The 19,115-nt window shown below is 47.2% G+C and overlaps 1 protein-coding gene across 2 annotated transcripts in view; it reads right to left on the reverse strand.

Annotated features, from left to right (window-relative positions):
- The window catches only part of Lrig1 (leucine rich repeats and immunoglobulin like domains 1), a 101,195-nt gene that overhangs the window by 18,082 nt on the left and 63,998 nt on the right, over positions 1 to 19,115 (reverse strand). For both annotated transcript variants that reach the window (XM_013114185.3, XM_040738171.1), the window contains 6 exons: positions 11,192 to 11,329; positions 9,070 to 9,213; positions 7,421 to 7,564; positions 5,541 to 5,684; positions 3,124 to 3,267; positions 734 to 814 (listed from right to left, as the gene is read on the reverse strand). In XM_013114185.3, the coding sequence (XP_012969639.1) occupies positions 734 to 814; positions 3,124 to 3,267; positions 5,541 to 5,684; positions 7,421 to 7,564; positions 9,070 to 9,213; positions 11,192 to 11,329 (795 nt within the window). The remainder of the gene's footprint in view (positions 1 to 733; positions 815 to 3,123; positions 3,268 to 5,540; positions 5,685 to 7,420; positions 7,565 to 9,069; positions 9,214 to 11,191; positions 11,330 to 19,115) is intronic.

Consider the following 19,115-nt stretch of genomic DNA (forward strand, 5'->3'; position numbering starts at 1 on the left):
AGAACACCCTCTTCCCTGCTGAGCAAAGCCAGGGGGAACTGGAGGTGGGGGTGCAACACTGTACTGCTTCTCCTATACAAGTCACTAGAGTTTCTTACTAAGCACTCCTATGAGGTCCAGAAGTGCCCCCTCCCTCACAAGCTGGCTGTGGGCAGGCCCCCAGCATCAGTACTCCAGAGCCACCCTGACACCTGGGCAAGGGAATGTGTATAGCAGTTCCAGATTCAGGTGTACAAAATGGAACCTGGACTTGCCAGGCCTTGGGCTCAGTCCCTTCACTGTCCCCCCAGGGCAAAGACTCCCCAGATCGAATTCTTACTAGTGCTTTTGGTAATGGCTGCTTCTACTTGAGATTATAACTAACAACAAAAATATTGACAAGTGCCTCAAAGCTATCAAGTTACTCAAAGAAGTTTCACACATTTTCTAGAAACTGAGGAAGGCAGCAACACCCTTCTGTGCAGAGGACAAAACATTTTAGGTGTTTTCAGATGGGCTGTGAACAGCACCAAGACCAGCAACCCTAAGGAGCCCCACATGCAACAGCACCAGGACTGACAGTGGCCTGTGAACAGCTCTAAGGCCTCACACTGGTGCTCAGCTGCTTCTCTGCACACAGCAGAAGGCTTCCTGCTGTCCTCTGTGGGCCCAGGACAGAGAGGCCCAGGGAAGCTGCAAGAGTGCATCCCCTGAATCCCAGAGCTTGCAGAATTGCACACTCAGAAATACTTACAGTTTGCTGAGGTTGTCGAGCCCCATGAATGCACCACTGGTATCTTCAATTGTCCCTGAGATCTCATTATGGTCCAGGTCCCTGAGAAGACAGAAGGCAAGTTCATCCTTCCTCTTGAGCTGTGGCTTTGCTCTTCACTGTGGAGGAACACCAGCCCCACACCCAGGCTTTCACCAGGAGGCCTAAAGCATCTAGGTGTACCCCCAGAGGGCCCAGCATTATGTACTGCCATGACAAGTGTGGCCAGACAAAGTCCTTTTGCATACTGTGAAGTGTGACCTTGCTTCTGCTTCCAGTAAAGCTAGCACACCCATCAAATATTCTGGCTAGCTCCAGGGAGGGAAACAGAGACAGAACCAGCAGAAGCCAGGTTTGTACCCCACTTCCACAAAGCAGACTTCTGGCTCGAACCATTCCTAACAGTTCCTGCCCACTCTTCTGATGACCACAGTCCTCTCTGGGCTCAGCCAGGACACTGGAAGGCATGTGGAAGAAAGGGATGGCAATGAACAGGGCTCTGCCCTCATGTTCCTTCAGGCTGGTCTGTAAGTCTGGGCCCGGCACCCTGCTCCTCGTGAGGCCTGTGAAGCACTGGACTCTGAGCCAGAGCAGACATCTGGATGCTGAGTCAGTCTTGTGACCCACTTGCCAGGACAGGAAAAATAAGGCCAACTCCTCGGTCCCAGGCTGTCTGGATAAGGTTAGTACTACAGCTTCCTCTCCCAGCTTCTAAGATGGGTCATAGTGCCCAGCGACAAACCACACCTGTCAGCTAGACCCCTACTCTTACATTTTGTTCTTTACAGATTTTCACAGGGCCATGGTCTCTGCATATCCCTTTCCAGAATCCTTGCAGATATGGCCAAGAACAGAAAGGGATGCAGCTCTTGGCTCGGAGAAGCTGGAAAGTCGCTGCCAGTTGGGAATGGAGCTGGGATGCAGTGCAGAACGCTTGCTGTGACCTTGACTTTCCAGCTTGAAGCTAAGGGAATGTGATGCTGTAAGGGACCTCCCCTTACAGTCCCGCCCTGTCATCTTTAGACTGAGTACAGCAGGGGCCCAGGCTGTGGCTTTGTGTGCCTGTCTCTCTGCTCCAGGCCTTGCCTGCCAAAGTCCCCCTCTCTTTCTGGCCAGTTCAGCCTGATGTTTCTGGCCTTTCTGTTCAGGCCTCTCAAGGGCTCACAGACTGACCTCGGCTTGAATAGCTTGGCACTAGCTTTCATACTCCCCAGCAATGGCTCACTCCTAAAGCCCACTCTGCCTGCCAGGTGTAAGTGCAGAGGCTTTCCTCCAGGCACATGACAGGCGTACTCGCCCAGAAGAGACCACCCTGGAGAAAGAGATTGCTGAAGCTGCTCCCACTGTCTGTTGTGAACCCCATGCCCTTCTGGGAGTTTTGGGCTCAGGGCTGCTAGGAATCTGTCTAATGTTTGTAACTGAAAAGTCCCAGAAAAGCACCCTTAGCATCTTCTAGAAGCCTCACCCAACTGGACACTTTAAAGGCCATGGCATTCTCATTTCCTCTTTGTTACACCACTCCCTAATGAGACACAAGCAAGGACACAGGACTTTATTTCTATCTCTCTGGGATACCAGATTCACTGAAGAGCTTCAAGTAGCAGGAAAAGTGGCCATGGAACTGACTTGGAGAAAGAAATACATACAAGTCAGGCCTGGGGATGTGGCTCAGTGGAGAGAACACACCAATCATTCAACGGCCCTGGGTTTGATCTATAGCAACATGAGAAAAAAGTCTCAAAATTTACAGCCAGGCTCACATGTGTAATCCTAGTGCTTTAGGGGAAAGATAGCCACAAGTTACAAGAGTTGAGACTAGCCTGGGCTACAGAGATCCTGTCTTAAGAACAAAAGCACCACCCTCCCTGTTCAAAAAAAAAAAAAAAAGAATATATAAGACGTCACAGCCAGGACTGGGGCTTTAGCTCAGTGGTAGAGCGCTTGCCTAGCAAGTGCAAGGCCCGGGTTTGGTCCTCAGCTCTGGAAAAAAAATATAAAAAGTCACAGCCAGAAGACTGGAGAAGAGATGCACAGGACTACCTGGATGTTGCTGCAGGTATGTAGGCACGCTTTTCCAGACCCACCCATCCTGACCTGCTAAGTGTACTGAAAATTACTGATAATATTAGTATTTAAAGAGTCCTCATCCCTCTATAGGCACAATCCTAGTAAAGAAAAGACTTATCTTCTCAATGATCATTTTTTTGGTCAATTATATAAAAGTTTGAGTCCATGTTCCCATAGCTGACCAGGTTTGAGTCCAATTCTGACTAGAAGCCAGCAAGAGGGAATCTCAACAGAGTAGGGCTTTGCTCTCTGCTCTCCTACCCGGGTACCCTTCATTCTGTCACCCTCAAAAGCAAAATCCTTACAAGACCCGCAGATTCTTGAGTCCCTTGAAGGCGCCTTCGGCGATGTGGCTGATGGCATTGTGGCTAAGGCGCAGGATACTGAGGTTGCTCAACTCAGCCAGGCTCTCCTCATCTAGCCGTGTGAGGTTGTTGAAAGACAGAATCCTACGGGAGAGAAGAGGAAGACAAATGTTACCACTGAGCTATATGGATGTCCTCTTCTCTCTTCTCTTCAACAGTCATACCACAACTGGCCTGATCTCACTGGAAAGGGGATACTTAAGCAAGTCTACTGGAATCCTGAGTAAAAGTGGCCACGCAGAAAGAAACCCATCAGTCAACATTCATCTAGTCTCATAACTAAATGATTATGCAGGCCATGAAACTAGTGCCACAAAACTGAGAACGACTGCTTACATACACTGAAGACACCTGTCATACAACCCAAATCTCAAGGCTCCAAGCCCTTCCATTGCTGGTCTTGGTTCAGGCAATGAAAGAAAGACCCCTCTTGGTAGAGACTGACACCGTGAACAGAAATCTGGAAAGGTACTTCACTAAGCAAGGAAGCCAAAGCTACACTCTCTGCATCTGCCAGCAGAGGGCATCATGAGCCACTGCCTGGGACAGTCAAACCAAGACCTCCTAACTTGGCAGAGAAAGACGTTGACACAGAAGGCCTGGGTTGTGACTGCTACACCCCTCAACAGGGATGATGTCCTTTGCCTCTATGCTGGAATCTCCAGCGCTACTGCAGGCGCTGCACAGCACTGGGTTTGTTATGTGACATAATAGTTATCTACAGTTAGAAAGTTAAGTCAGGACTGACTGGTACAAAAAGAAGCAAAATGAATTGATTGAAGTTTAATGCGGATTTAAAGGTGGCAGTGAACACTAGTCTGTCTCAGAGAAATAAGTCATGGTGTCTATTAATAGCAAAGATCTGTCAGGAGGCCAAAATTACATCCTCACCTGCAATTAAAGCATTTAGCTTAAAAGGCAAGGCAAGAACACACTGGAAAGCAATGCTACATCTGGCTAAGGTTTTCTAATACGGAGCAAATTACTAGGACTAGTCCAGTATACTTGAGTGAACCTTCCCTTTCCAAAGGGCACAAGAGACAGCGTTATATTGTCAGGCAGAAGAGGGAACTCAAGAGTCTGCTAGGAGTTTACCTTTCCATATGGCTCTAACTCCAAGGGCTCACACACTTTCTGGTGTGTTCCAGAGGACTGTCCTTACTTGGGGACTAGACTGAATACCTACACAAGGCCTCTCCCTTCCCAAAACTCCTAGTCTCCAACAGAAAATCACATGTCAAGGACTGGTCAAAGACACTCAGTACCATAGGCAGTGGTCAACAGCAGCTTCTCTAGGTAGCAAGAAGCTACCTAAAGAGTGAACACTAGCACAGAATCTAAGAACAATGATTACAAAGCAATGGCCTTTTACAAATGGCCTTTTACAAAAGATAAGGGCTAGCTAACCTGTGAACTCCAGTTAAGCGTGGAGTATGAGAGACATATACACTGAGGGTGATATTATCAAGAATAGAGATGACCAGAAGAAAACACAGGCTACAAGAGTCAGCATCAGGCTCGAGTGTCTCTATGTATGTTTGGTGAAGTCAAAAGACAGCAGAGAGGCTGAGTAAGGGGTGGCATTCCTACCATTACTTGCTTTGGTGGCTCAACCTTTTCCTGGGCTAAGCCTAGCGAAACAAGGTAAAAAGAAAGAAAAAAAAAACCTTTCTGAACCTCTCAAATATAAACCTACTGAACTACAAGGCATCTTTAAACTGAAAGAACTCGACCAGGGGCAAGGACAAAGGGGCACACGATGTCTGCTGAGTCGTTGGCTCTGGCACTATAGTGTGTCTTCTGTGAGGAGATGCCTAGGCCATCAGAGGAGTCTGTTGCTACCACTCTCAGGAGCAAGGGAACAATCTGGGGACCCTGTCTACGAACTTCCCAAAGGACCTAAAGGAAACCTCATCTCCACACATCCACCATTGGGCTTAGGGACACAAACAGCGCAGACTGAACCCAGTGTCCTGAGGAACTGTCTGAGAAAAGGATGCTGAGATTCCAAAGCTAAACAAATCCTTCCACCATCAGCATGTCACCATCTTTCGGTTTCACGGTCCCATTCAAATGTAACTTTTCACTCAAGAAATATACATGAACTCAAAAGCACTGTGATGACAACATCTAGGATTCTGTTCCCTGGCACATCCTCTCCTTCATTGCAGTCTCCAAGCCTAAGGCCTTGGGGGCAGTGGCTGCCCTGTGTGAGTCTTCCTTCCTGAACAGATCACCAAGCGCCCTGCCTCTGGGCTGCCTTCTCATCTGGACCCTGTGGGATGAGTCAGGTCAGTGGTTCCTTGAGATCTTGAGGTTTCCCCGGGCACCGTGAGTGGCCACTGCCCCAGACTTACAGTTCGTGCAGCTTCTGACAGAAGCTCCAACCATCGCGCTGAATTCGAGAGATGGAGTTGTTGCTGAGGTGCAGCTGGTGCAGGCCTGTGAGGCCATAGAGGGAGCCGCTGTTCACTTCCACCAGGCTGTTGTACTCCAGGTGCCTGCAGAGACGATATACACAGGATGAAGAGACCAGCATTCCCTCGTCACAGGCAGCAAACAGGAGACCAGTCTGTATCAGAAGTGATCGTTAGCACAGAGAAGGTAACAAACAGAGAGAAGTATGCACATTTTGTTCCACAGTCAGTATCAGAGAAGGAGTTTAAGCAACCAGAACTTGCTTTTGTCCATCTGATTTTCTTTCACTGCTTAAAGCAGTGGGAGGCAGAGGCAGGTGTTATCTCTGTGAGTTCTAGGTCAGCCAGGCAGTAAAGGTGGTGTTGCCCCTCCCCAAGTTTGTTTCCAAAAGGCCATCACATTTTACTATCTCCGTCTTTGGTTCTCTGGTTTTCAGGTTTGCCAAAGGCTTCTTCCAGATGAACACAACTGTACCACTGTCTTTACCTGTGCCTGTCAGTGGTTCAGCTGGCCATGCCTCATACTCCCTGCTTCCCATGCAAATTGCATCACAGCCTATACTTCTTCTTTTATCTTTGTAGCTGGAACCGAGGCTGGAAGCCTGGGCCCACAGGCACCAGTGTGTTGCCCATTCTCATCAGAAGCACCCCCACTGCCCATCCTTCCCGTACACAGCCACTCTCTATGGCATGCACAGGAGGGCCTGCTCCACTTCCCGGCTGCACACTTTCCACTTCTCATGTCAGTTTTCTGTGTCCATTGGGAATCTGAGATCTAAATGTCACTGGCTGAGATCAGGGTTCTCAGAAGAAAACTGATTACCTGCCAGTAGTTGGATTTCATGTTGAGTAAGTCTATGCAACTAAGGGGTGATATGTTTCTTAGAATTCTCATATCCTCTCTCTCTCTCTCTCTCTCTCTCTCTCTCTCTCTCTCTCTCTCTCTGTGTGTGTGTGTGTGTCTGTCTGTCTGTGTCTCTGTCTCTGTCTCTCTCTATCTCTCTCTCTCTCTTTCCCTCCCCCTCCCCTTTTTTGGCTTTTCGAGACAAGGTTTCTCTGTGTATCAGTCCTGGCTGTCCTGGAACTCACTTGGTAAAGACAGTGGTACAGTTGTGGTCATCTGGAAGAAGCCTTTGGCAAACCTGAAAACCAGAGAACCAAAGACGGAGATGGTAAAAAGTGATGGCCTTATGGAAAACAAACTTGGGGAGGGGCAACACCGCCTTACTGCCTGGCTGTGCAGATTCAAACAATTGTAGAGGTTTAAAATCATAAGATCAGTAATTGCTTCTCTGCTGTTCTTTGTCACTATTCTGGCAGCAGACAGCTCTGCTGCTGCACACATCTGGCTGGAAAGTCCCTTGATAAAAACTGCACATCTGCATTCGGTATCTTGATTAGCTCACAAGAAAGGAATAAATCTCCCAAGGTGAACTATACATTTTGGTCCACCTGCTGCACATCAAGAAAGATCATCAACCCAGCATGAGGAAGGAAGGGACTTCCTCTCAGATGTGGGAGTGGAGAGGATGTGGGGAGGGAATCACTCTGCAACCTCAGGTCCATGGAGGAAGTGGGGGCAGAGAGTAGGCCCGCAGACTGGTGCGGCCATCTTCCTCCCACTTCCTTAGCTGACCATGTGTCCACTAAAAACCCCTCTTACCTTGCGGGGAAAACAACCTGAGCAAAGTTTGGTTCGATGTGCAGAAAAAGTCCTGAAGCACAGGAGCCTGGGTCCAGCTAGCCACCACACTCGGCTGGATCAACACTCAGCCCATGCCCATGTCCTCCCAGAGCCCAGGACAGGTGCCCGCACTTACAGCACATGCATCTTAGACAGCCCCCAGAAGGCGCCATCTGTCAGCTTGCTGATGTTGTTTCGTTGAAGCTTCAGCACCTCCAAGCTATCGAGCCCCTGGAATGTGAGACCCTCAATCAGCCGAATCCGATTCCGATTCAGGTCCCTATGGAGATGAAGCCATCAGGTCAGAACACCCCTCCATGTACACATCGAGCCTGCACCATTCCCAGAAGTTCAACAGGTTTTTGAGTCACTGGGGAAACTCGGGGGGGGAGTCGTCTTAGGGGAAGCAAAGGTACACTCAGCTGGCATACCGACACCACTGCCGACAGCATGGATGAGCCAGTAAGAGAAGTACAGTGAGCACTGCACAGCTAGCTTCAGGTTGGCCCTCATACCAAGGGAGCATAAGCACCCACACTTCTTCCCTGAGAACAGTCAACATTCATGATTCTACAGCAGGCCCCGGGCATGACTCAGGAGATACATTCCCTTAGCTGAGGTGCTCAGCAACAGGAATCCCTACCAGATGCTTCAACCCAAGAAAACCCTAACCACTCGGTACCAAATAGCAGCAAACCTTCTGAAACTCAAGGCATCTGATAGACCTCCATACAGTGGAGAGAAGTGACTGCTTATGGAGAAGCGGAGGGTGGGAACACGCACACACTTGGCCCTTAGTCCTAACAGAACAACCTTAGTTGACCAAGAGAGAAGAGGAATCTAGGTCAGCTGGATCCCATTAGCAACTCCAGGGAAGGTGGGAGAACATAGCACCAATTAGGAAGCCCTTGGTTTTCCCCAAATATTTCTGCAGTGTCTCATGACCCTGCTTCACACACAGCATCTTCAGCTTCTTAGACTAAAAAGAGCAAAGCCAAGCTCCAGCATGTGGGGGTGGGGGTGGGGGGAAGGGTCAGGACAGAGAACACTCCACCTTGTGCCAGCCAGACCTGAAACTGCTTCATTCTGTTTAAACCAAATTTTGAATCTTAGCTTATTTTCCTGAAATATACTTTTCTGCTAAAAGGAAAACACAGAAAAATAGAGTTGAAAAACCTTTCACTGACTGGAGAGTTTCAGCTAATGTAAGTTTTCTAGCAACCTTTTGCTATTTATATTATCTGGAAAGACACACAAGTTCATTCTTCCAAACACAAACAAACCAGTTAACCTTCTAAAGTTCAGGAATGAAGAGGTGGATGCCTCTGATCAGGTGAGCTTTATACCAAACAAATCTGCAAGACCCAGATGACCTCAGTATCTTAAACCTCACTAACACCGCTGAAATAAGATTGGCACTGAGGTGTAGTGGCGGGTGTGCCTGTAGTCCCAGCACTTGGCAGGTTGAGGCTGAGGGCTCAGGAGTTCAGAGAGGGAAAGCCATCACAGCAGGAGTCAGGGACTGAATTTCAGAGGCACAGTGTCAGGGAGACAAGCATGCACACTTGAGTCTTTTCCTAGGCCATCTGAGGCAGCCTGCTGACACCAGACCCAGCTCCAAATTTGCTTTTATTAGGTGTTGCGGTAGGGTCATAAATGATAGTTTATGCAGAGCTTTACCAAGGGGGGTGAGGAAGGGGTGGCGATTGGTACAGGGTCCTTGGGGAAATTTGGCCCCCATAAAGTTTGGCTAACCTTAATTAAAGTGCAGGTTTCTGTACTCACAGTTGTGTCAGCCTGGGTAGCTTGAATGCTTTCACAGGAAGCTGGGTGATCCTGTTTTTGCTCAGACGAAGAGTCAGCAGCGACCGTGACAGACCATCAAATGCTCCAGACTCCAGGCTGCTGATGCGGTTGCTCGCCAAGTTGCTGGAATGATTCAGGAGAGAAAATGTAGCGACAGTAGGAGCCCTTCTTCATTCCTTACAGCAGCAGACCCAGCTGGGTCTGCTAGGAAACGTGCTAGGCACGCCCAGAGGACAGCTCTCTACTGAGTTGTTTATCGTCTCAAGGCTTCCAAGCGCATCCCAACTTGGAGACAGGGAACCTGGGAATGCTGGTAGCAGACTGTATGATGAGGAGAAGACAGAGTCAGGCCTTCGGCACACAACACACTATGCTTTTGCTGGTGGGAATAACCCTAACCCTCACCCACACCAGCTGCATAGCATGAGGTCTGCCTCAAAAGAACCTGTGGGATTCCTTCACCACCAACTAGTTCAGACTGGACAGAAACGCCCTAAAAGCAAAAAGTCAATTGGGAGGTAAGGTCAGTGGGTTTTTCACTCTGGAAAAACAGCCTTTATTTAATCCTGAAGTGGGTCTGACTTATGGTTTACATAATGAAAATATGCAAACCATTCATTTAAATAATTCTAACACATTCAGGAAGTACTTAAAGACCTCTGTGAGTCCTTCAGAAAACGAGAGATACATCTTCACTGGGCTACACACAATGCATGTCAGAGGAGCCTCCTCCAACCTCACAGCAGGAGACTGTTTCTCAAAATACACAGCAGTACACAACTCAGATGCAAGCAGCTCACAGAACACAATCTGTCAAGTAGTAAAAAGACAAGACAGAACCGAAGATGCAGTCTTCTCCAGAGAGCCCACTCCACACCTCTCTTCCTGCCTTCCCCAGATAAAAGCCTAAGTGAAAATGAGACAGGCGAGAGAATTTTCAACCACAATGGGCTGTGTGCCACAGAGGCGTGAAGCACTTCTGTTCCCGCCATCAGGCAGCAGCCCAGAGCAGGGCACACGAGGCCTCTGCAAATGGGGCTGGACTGTTTGTTCTTAGCACTCCAGATTAAAGAGCAATCGGTTGATGAAGACATAGCAGTTAACAGCTGCCAAGTAGAAAGTGCCCTCTGTATCTGTGCAGGGAAAGGGCAATGCAACCCAGGGTAGCAGTTGTTGGCTTCTTTGTGCCACTTAGGGAGCACCAGGTGGTAGCTGGACACCTTTTAAAAGCCCCTTCCCAGGGCTTTATGGAAGACAAGGCCTCTTGTTCCCAATTCTTGTGCCTTGATGAACCCCAAAAGCAATCACTCCTCTTCCTGGAGTCTCAGAATGACTTGGAAAAAATGTGCCAAGTGTCAGCCTTCCTGAGAAGATGGGTTACAGTGAACCCTACAGCAGCCTTGTGGATGAGCTGAAGAAGAACTCAGAATCAGCATGAGGCAGGATGAAATGCATTCACAACTAGGAACTGTTTCTTTGCGTTGGTCTTCAGATTCCTCCAGTAAGCAGAGAGTGCATTACACAGGTTTAACTTCTTCATTCCTGTCTATCACCCACTCAATGTGAGGCAGGTACTGAGACATGTTTTTAACAGACATCTAAAACAATACAGCTGGATAACTACCCTCTCCAAAGGAGTCAGTCATAGCATGGTTATTCAGATGGTCCCTAATGCCCTTTGAACCTATCTCCCTGTGATGTACATCCACTCACCACCCAAATACCCCCTCCAAGTTTCTCCAAGTTTGCTCCGAGCATGAGAGCAAAACTAGACTTGTAAGCAGAAAGACTGGGCCTGACTCCTGGCTCCACACTGAGGGGCAAGTTCCTTGGAAAGCCAATCAGCCTTCCTACCGGAGGGCTGTCCTCCACCTGTGACACCATAGAGCACAAGGTTTGTAAATGCTCTAAAGTGGGTGCCCAAGGGATCATGAGTGGACCCCACTCTTGGCCTGCCAAAGGTCTGTACAACCTCATGGACTTAGCCACGCCAGGACCTGAGTGAAGCAAGTACCCCTTCTGTGTCTAGGGCTGACCAGGGGCAGTCATTACAAGGCCTGGAAGCTGAGGTTTATGGTCCATGGATGGCAGAGATACTTACAGCTCCCTTACACGAAGGCCATTCGGGAAACACGAGCTCCGGATTTCCGTGATGTTGTTCAAACTCAGATCCAGCACTTCCAAGGACAGGTACGATTTCAGCTGGTGTCCATCCACACTGAGGATTCTGTTGTGCTGCCTGAAAAAGAGCACAGGATGAAGCAACAAACTCTTGCCTTCCCCACTGATTGTTTTAGTGATTTTACCTTTACCTAAAATTACAAGTCAGTAAAATTAAATATGTGATCTATTCCATTATCATCTGCTGGCTCAGTGTTATATATAAGCTTTTCTGAACAGAATAGGCGCTGTCCAAATATTGTGCCTCAGCTGTTCTACCCAAGAGAAGAACATAGGGTAGTGACATGCCCAGTGTCCAGTGACAGACGATATGAAAAGTGCACCAAGCTGTCCCAATCCAGGTCTATCTCTGATCTCTGGTACCTGGTCTAGCATTGTGACTAAAGACTGCAGGCACCAAAGCCCAGAGCTCAATTGTTTGGTATTTTTTAAATTTTATTTACTTTTACTTTATAAGCATTAGTGTTTTGCCTCCATGTATGTGTGAGGGTGTTGGAGTTTCCTGAAACTAGAGTTACAGCTGTAAGCTGCCATGGGGGTTCTGGAAATTGAACTCTGGTCCGTGGAAGAGCAGTCGGTGCTCTTAACTGCTAAGCCATCTCTCCAGCCACCCACCCCCAAAGAGCTCAGTTTAATCCATCTGAATAGATCATGATACAAGTTACAGTCTTCTGACATGTACTGTATGCCAGGCATGAAAACAAACTGGAATGCAGACAGTACAAAGATGATGATGACCAACCTAATTCTAAAATGAGGCAGGAACTCATTGCTGGGCCCAGCTGGAACCAAATCCCTGAATCTCTGCTGTTGGTGACTTGGGGCCTTGGTTGTCTCATTTGAAGGATGAGCCCACAGCCTGCTCCTTGAAGCCACACTAAAGCACCTGGAGGACACTGTGGTGCTTAACTTCCTGCTCTGACTTATTCACACCTTTAATCCTCTTTCTACAAAACCCAAAACCTAACCAACCAGCATTAACAACTCATGGGGAGAGAAGCAGCAGCCAGCAAGGGGGGTGAGGGCTGGGCACTGCCGTGGGCTGACTCTGCCTGGAGGGGTCACAGTGAAGTTCACTGGGTGGTAGGTAGTGCTGGGATTGCGGATCCAAGTCACACACTCTGCCAGCTATGAGTAAACAGGGACAGCTCTCCAACCAATCAAAAGCCTTCTGGAACAAAACCCAAAAGAGTCTGGTGTTGCTTACCAAGTGGCATCTCCTTTAAACAAACACTTGACCAAATCGGTTCCAACAGGCATAAACAAGGACCTCTTTCCCAGAAGCTCTGGGACTCTCAGGCTCCTTTGTTCTCTTCTCAAATCTCCCAAGCCCTGAAACTCAAAATGCATTTGCACAACTGTGCTGAGGGAGAGACAAACTTTACCTCTCTAGGCCCTCCCCAAGCTACTTCCTGAGTTCTTCATTAGTGTCTTTAATAAAGGCAGTCTCTTCAGTATTCTGATTCCAAAAGGAAAATGGAAGCTTTATTATGTAAAGTATGGGAAGAAAAAGAACAAGAAATAAAAGGCCACAGCACTGGGCCTCATCCGGGAACTCTGAATATAGTACCAGGGAACAGAGGACCTGGGCAGAGAAAGGACAGGCTCCACACAAAGAATCTGGCACTCTGAGGTCTGACACAAGCAAGCCCTGGGACACAGTCTAGCCTCTCTCCTCTCCCCCAGACCTCCTCTCTGTCTCCTCTGTCTTTGTCTTTTGTCTTACACTTTTTTCTTCTTTCTTGGCAGTATATTTATCCACTGAACCGCATTCTAGCCCCCATTCTGGATAAATGCCACTGTGAAGAAGACAAGACATTTTTACACAGTGGGAAAGTTCCCCACTGAGCAGAGAAGGCAGCCATGGAGATGGAGACATTGTGGGAGTGAGGCATGAACTCTGGGAAAGAGGAGTCAGGAGGAAGTTGCCAGGAAAGGCCTGAGAGGAGGACTGAGACAGGAAGGGCCAGGTGGGGAGATAAGGAGCTGGGTCAGACTCACAAGCAAGCCTGTTGGAAGAAGCAAATCAGGAAGTACTCAGTGGGCCAAGTGAGAGGGGTTGCCACCAGAAACCAGAAACGGGGACAAGAGAATCAGAAGAGGGACCTCAGGAGCCAGGCACACCAAGAGAAGCATCGGTTGGTCAATGAAGACAGCCAGGTGAGCCACCTGCAGTCAGTTCCCAGCCCAGTAACCTAATAAGACAACTGGGTCACTAGTGGAGCAGGAGAAGACACCTGCAAACCAAGCTGGGGAACCAGGGAGAAGGCTCAGAATGGTGCCAACTTGCACATTCTGTGGGTCCCATGCCTGCAGAATTAAGCAAATGCATTCTCACAAGATACTCATGAGAAAAATAATAATAATCAGACCTGTACTGTGCATGTGCAAACTTTCCTTTCATCATCCCCAAAACAACAAAGTAAGATGATGATTTACACAGAGTACTTGTACTGTCTTGGCTAAACGTAAATCAGAGGTAACTTCAAGTTCCATATACAGGTACATGCAAAGACTGCATTGTTTTACATATAGAACTGAAGCGTTCAGGGTTTAGGTATCTCTAAAGAACCACTACGATTTGACACAAAACATCCTGATTAAAATATCAGCAAAGGCAGCAGGACAGGTGACTCAGATCTCTTCCAGAGAACCTGAGTTCATTTCTCAGCACGCATGTCAGGTTGCTCACAACAGTCTGTAACAGCAGCTCAAGCGGGATCTAACATCATCTCTGGCCTCTACAGCCACCCTGGGACATGGAATACAGTCACAAAAACACACACACCTACACACAAAGAAAAGAGAACTAATGTTTCCAATCAGCAGAGGACTTAAATAGACATTCTCCAAAGACACACAAATGGCCAAAAGGTATCAGTATTTTTAAGGGACTAAGTCAAATTTAGGAGAGCTACTATCAGAGGAACACATGTACATGAGAATGTGGAGATATAGACTATGGCAAGTAGTGGGGAAGTGATGGTGCTTTAGGAAACAGTGTGACTATCTGAAAACTAGCACAGAACCACCACCTTTTATCAACCCCCAAACAGAAGGCAGCTCTCAAGCAGACACTTTCACATATCCACAGAAGTGCTACTCAGAATATTCAAAAGACGAGGCAACCCAAACGTCCAGTGATCGGTGAACAGATGAGAATGTGAAGTACACTACAGCGGCCTAAACTATGTGTATCACATCATACAGGATCGCATAACTGAATTATGGAGGTTGCAAAAGTTTGGAAGTAGATTTCTGAATGCACAACGACAAAACTTTAATCAAAACTGAAAGGGTAAGGAAGCCACAATGGCTCTGATGGCGCTTGCCCATGGTGTATCACACAGCCTCACTGCAGCCTAGTTCTGAACATACAATGCCTGTGCTGAGCATGTTCACATGCACAAAAACATAACCGCTCACATTCGAATCAACTGTCAATTACAAACGCCAGTGTTTTTCCTGTACTGTTAATAGATATACCTAAGAAATGCTTCAAAATAATGTATGGCTTAAAGTCAGTAAATGTTTCATTTGTGTACCTATTTTATTCACCCAGTACACGACATTAAATGCCTCCCACTATGCAAGTTTTCTGTTCTCACGGAAACATAATCATTTAATTCTAAAAAAAACAAAGACTTAAATTTTCCTGTCACTACTGAGCATGTATCAAATTAGTGTAAATGTTACTTTTTTAATTGTTTCAGTTGCTGACTTTAGTTTCATACATGCACAAATATTGTTCAGTGAATTTTGGGTTAAATTAGGATAGAATTTCTAACAATTTGTGCATGACTTCTAACATTTTATACAATATAACACAAAATGGCACTAACAATTACAAATTTTTAAAAAGATTTATTTGTGTGTGTATGCGCATGTGTATGTGTGGTGGAGGTATGCAAGCTGTGCATGTGTGCAGACCTGAAGGGAGTACCGGATCTCTCAGAGCTGGAGTTACAGGTGTTTGCAGGATGCTGAGCATTACACATGGGCACTAGGATCCGGGCACTAGGATCCAAGCACTAGCACTAGCCCTAGCCCTAAGCATAGCTCTGAGAACTACTAGTTTGAGGCCAGACTCAACTATACAGCAAGTTCTAGGTACCCTGGGCTACATGATGAGAACTGCAAAAAAGGGAGGGCAAGCAGCCACTGAAAATTAAATACAAAGATGGTTGCAAAGTCAGGGGCTTTAAAAAAAAAGGGAGGGCAAGCAGCCACTGAAAATTAAATACAAAGATGGTTGCAAAGTCAGGGGCTTTAAAAAAAAAACCAGACAATGAAGATTGGTTGGTAATGGCCATGGAGTTTTAGTATTGCAAGATAGGAGATGGCTCAAGAGGGGTTGTAACAACAGTAACAAAAACTACCAAATTTACTGCTGAATTTTTAATATATATTTTATCACAATTTTAAAACAAGACAAAATAATTCTTGGGTCATGAGACCCTGCTGAAAACAAGTAACTGTCCTCTTTACTTACGGCCTCCAGGCCACAGCCACCTGTCACAGGCCTGCCTAGCCTACTCCTCCACTTCATGTTTCGCCCCGTGTCTTTCCTCACACTGGGCAGGCCACAGGGCCCTTGCACTTCCTGCTCCTATCGCCTGGACGGTGCTTCTCCAGAGACCCACTTGTCTCATGCCTTACTCCCCGTCTTTATTCAAGGGTCACCTCCTGGTCAGGCCTTTCCTGGTTATTCTTCCTAAAATCACACACCTGCAGGCACCCACATCACCTGCCCTGTCCTTCCCTGTGCTCTAACTGCTATCTGGTACACTGGGTGCTTCTTATCTAGTTCACCATCTTTTCTACCATGGCATGGTGCCATGAAGAAAGACACGCCTCTACCCTCATCTGCCTCCAGGCCCTTGAAGGGTACGAGTTGCAGGACAGGTGTTCAGTACAGGTCACCAAGAGTGAATGCAGCTACATTTTCAAAAGGGCTAAGGGTGAGCACACAAATAGGATTCATCGGCACTCTTGCAGCAGAAACTGGCCAAGCAAAGAGCTTCAGGCAGAATCAACAGGAGCAGAAAGGAGTTTGACATGGCACAGATCTTGTGACAGTCCTGCCCAGATGCCAACACCTGTATCATGCCCAAGGCAGCCCCGCTGCTGAGAACACTCAGCTCATTCTCTTTGGAGCTGTCAACTACAGTCTGGGCACCAAGTAACCCTGAGCCCACCCAAGTTCAGAGCATGGATATTGAAGTTCTGATTCTGCAGAACTCTTCACCCTCCTTGACAGACAATCCATGTATATGAGATCTATGAGATCCTGACACCTCCATCCAAGAAGGGGCACCCTTCCTCTGAAATATACCACAGCCCTACTGTGAAGATGTGCTGTGAGTATTGCCACCCAAGTTCACAACCCAGTGGTGCCACTAGGTGTGACTCTTAAAGAGTCCCATTTGTAAAGTGGAGTATGCAGTTCCTATAACTATGGGCTGATATGACCTGCCATTTACCAGCAGTTGCTCATAAAAACGAGTTCTTGTTTTATTAGTCACCCTGTATCCTCAGAAGCAAGCTATGGATTTAGTTCATAGGAAATGCTTTGAAAAAAAAAAAAACACACACAAAAGTGAGTGAGAACAATGAATGGATGACTGGTTCCCTTCAATTCCTTTGCAACATTTCAATGCAAATAGACAAGCCTGGCCCCCCTCTCAGTAACACAGCACTCAGTCAGGGCTCGCAGCTCCACTTAGGAACCAGGCCTGCTTCAGCTGCAGCATGCCATACCCAGCTGCTGCAACAACCAAGCTGTCTCAGGGAGCCAGACTTCAAAGCAAATCCAAGACTGACCCCCTCCCCCCCAGCCAGCTAGGGTAGATCCCCTTCTCCCGTCCACAAGCTCATAGCCTTGACCCATAATAGCCGAAACCCTCCAAACCCATGTCTTCTTGGTGGCTGGCCCTCCCTTCTAGCTCTCCACCCTTCCTTAAGTACAGAGAAAAATGACCAGCATTCAAATCACACAGGAAAGCTATCCTACCTCCCCCTGAAAGCAGAGGGCCCTATAAAACCCATCTGCTGCTCCAACTCAGGACAGCATACTGCTTCACAAAACTCTCTATCCTGATTCTCAGAGCCCGGGTCATAAAATACTCCATTCTTAATGAATATCCAAACAAGTCATTTTCCATCACTTCGCCTTAGCGCTCACTTCCCTAATAGGTCCACACTCATCTCCAAGTTCTTAACTGTAGCTGATCAACTGCTGCATGGCATGTAGTCAGTCCTGGGCAAAACAATGAAACCAAACAGCAACCTAATCAGGTAACTATGACTACCATTTCTTCTTAGATGGTTCAAAGCAATGAATTCAGAGCTCTGTTGGAACTTAATTGCCTGAGGTCACAGTTAAGATACAAAAGGAGCTGAGAGGCAAACCCAGAAGAACTGGAGTCTTGGCCCACTGAAGAGGTTCTCCCAGCAAGTTGTATTTCTTGATCAACCCCAATGGGTCTGTGTAAACTCGCCTTCACCAGGTGGCCCAGCCTACACCCCAACTGCACAAGGTTCTACACAACAGCATGTGGTGCAGGACCTGTGGGACCAAGCTCAGCAACCATGGCAGATGGAAGCAAAGGCCTCACGATGGAGGGAAGGGGTGGATCCCCAGAGACCACCTTCTCACAGCTGCTGTCAGAGGACTACATCTATCTCCTCATGGGGTGGGTGATGCTGCAAAAGGACACACTTAAGTTTACAGAAAGCAAGGACAGTGCAAGGCAGAGGACAGCATTATGCTAGGAATGATGTCAATGGCCTCATCAAAGGAACATTCACAAAGCCAATGATTCTGCAGCCAGAATTCTATCTCGGGTAGCGGGTGGCAGCCTAGTCACATGGCACTCACTTCCAACTAGTGTCAGTTTACCCCTGCCCTCTGGGGTAAGGAAAACTTAATACAGCAGAAGTCTATTAAAGCAACACCTGTTAAAGGCTTCAAAAATAATATCAGTCTTCAAAGGAGGAAGCTAGGCATGATAAGCTCCCTCCACTTGGCTACATTTTCAGAGCTGATGTTAAATTAGACAGTAAAACAGACGGAGGCATGCGAAACCAACACTTAAGACTTTTTAACATGAATGTTTGTTCCACTATACCCTGTGAAAGCCTGATTCATGAGATCCCCTTAATAGTGGGAAAGATCTTATGTCACAGATCACAGCCAGGAGGAAAGGGTGAGTGGATCAAAGGCACAGGGACACGTTGGGTTGAGTGGAAATTTCTGGTTCCTGAAATTATGCACCTATTGTCTTTTAACAGCAAACCTATTCTATAATAGGCCAGGTGGTGAATAACTTAAGTTTCGTGGGCCATCTGGTCTTTGTCATGACTACTCAAATTCTGCTTGTATAGTGTTTAAGCAGCATAGACAATATACAATCAGCATGCTTGTGTTCCACTGAAACTTGACTTACAGAAACAATTGGTAGACCAGAACTGGCCACTCATACTATTTGCCACATTCTTGGTAGCAGGGCAATCAGCCTTGGTTTCTAGAAGAGGCTCTAATTCTAGGTCTGCTACAGTTTTGAAACTGTGTGTCAATCTACTCTTCTCAACCTGGTATACCAACCTGCAAAATTGGGCTAAGCATCCCTCTGCAGGGACACCCTTCCTTTCTTCTTCTGCCCATGTCACTATTATGAAATCATTATTGCACTCTTTACTGCCTATGTCTTGTCTGGCTCTTCAGAAAGTAAACTGAAACCTAAATTACCTGCTTTGTATGTTCCTCAAAGATGACCCAGGTTACATCCTGGAGTCAATGGAAAGAGACAGGACAAAGAGGCTGCCATGGAGAACACAGAGCC

Source organism: Mesocricetus auratus, unplaced genomic scaffold (genome assembly GCF_017639785.1).
Source record: "Mesocricetus auratus isolate SY011 unplaced genomic scaffold, BCM_Maur_2.0 Super-Scaffold_100676, whole genome shotgun sequence".
In the NCBI taxonomy this organism is placed as follows: domain Eukaryota; kingdom Metazoa; phylum Chordata; class Mammalia; order Rodentia; family Cricetidae; genus Mesocricetus; species Mesocricetus auratus.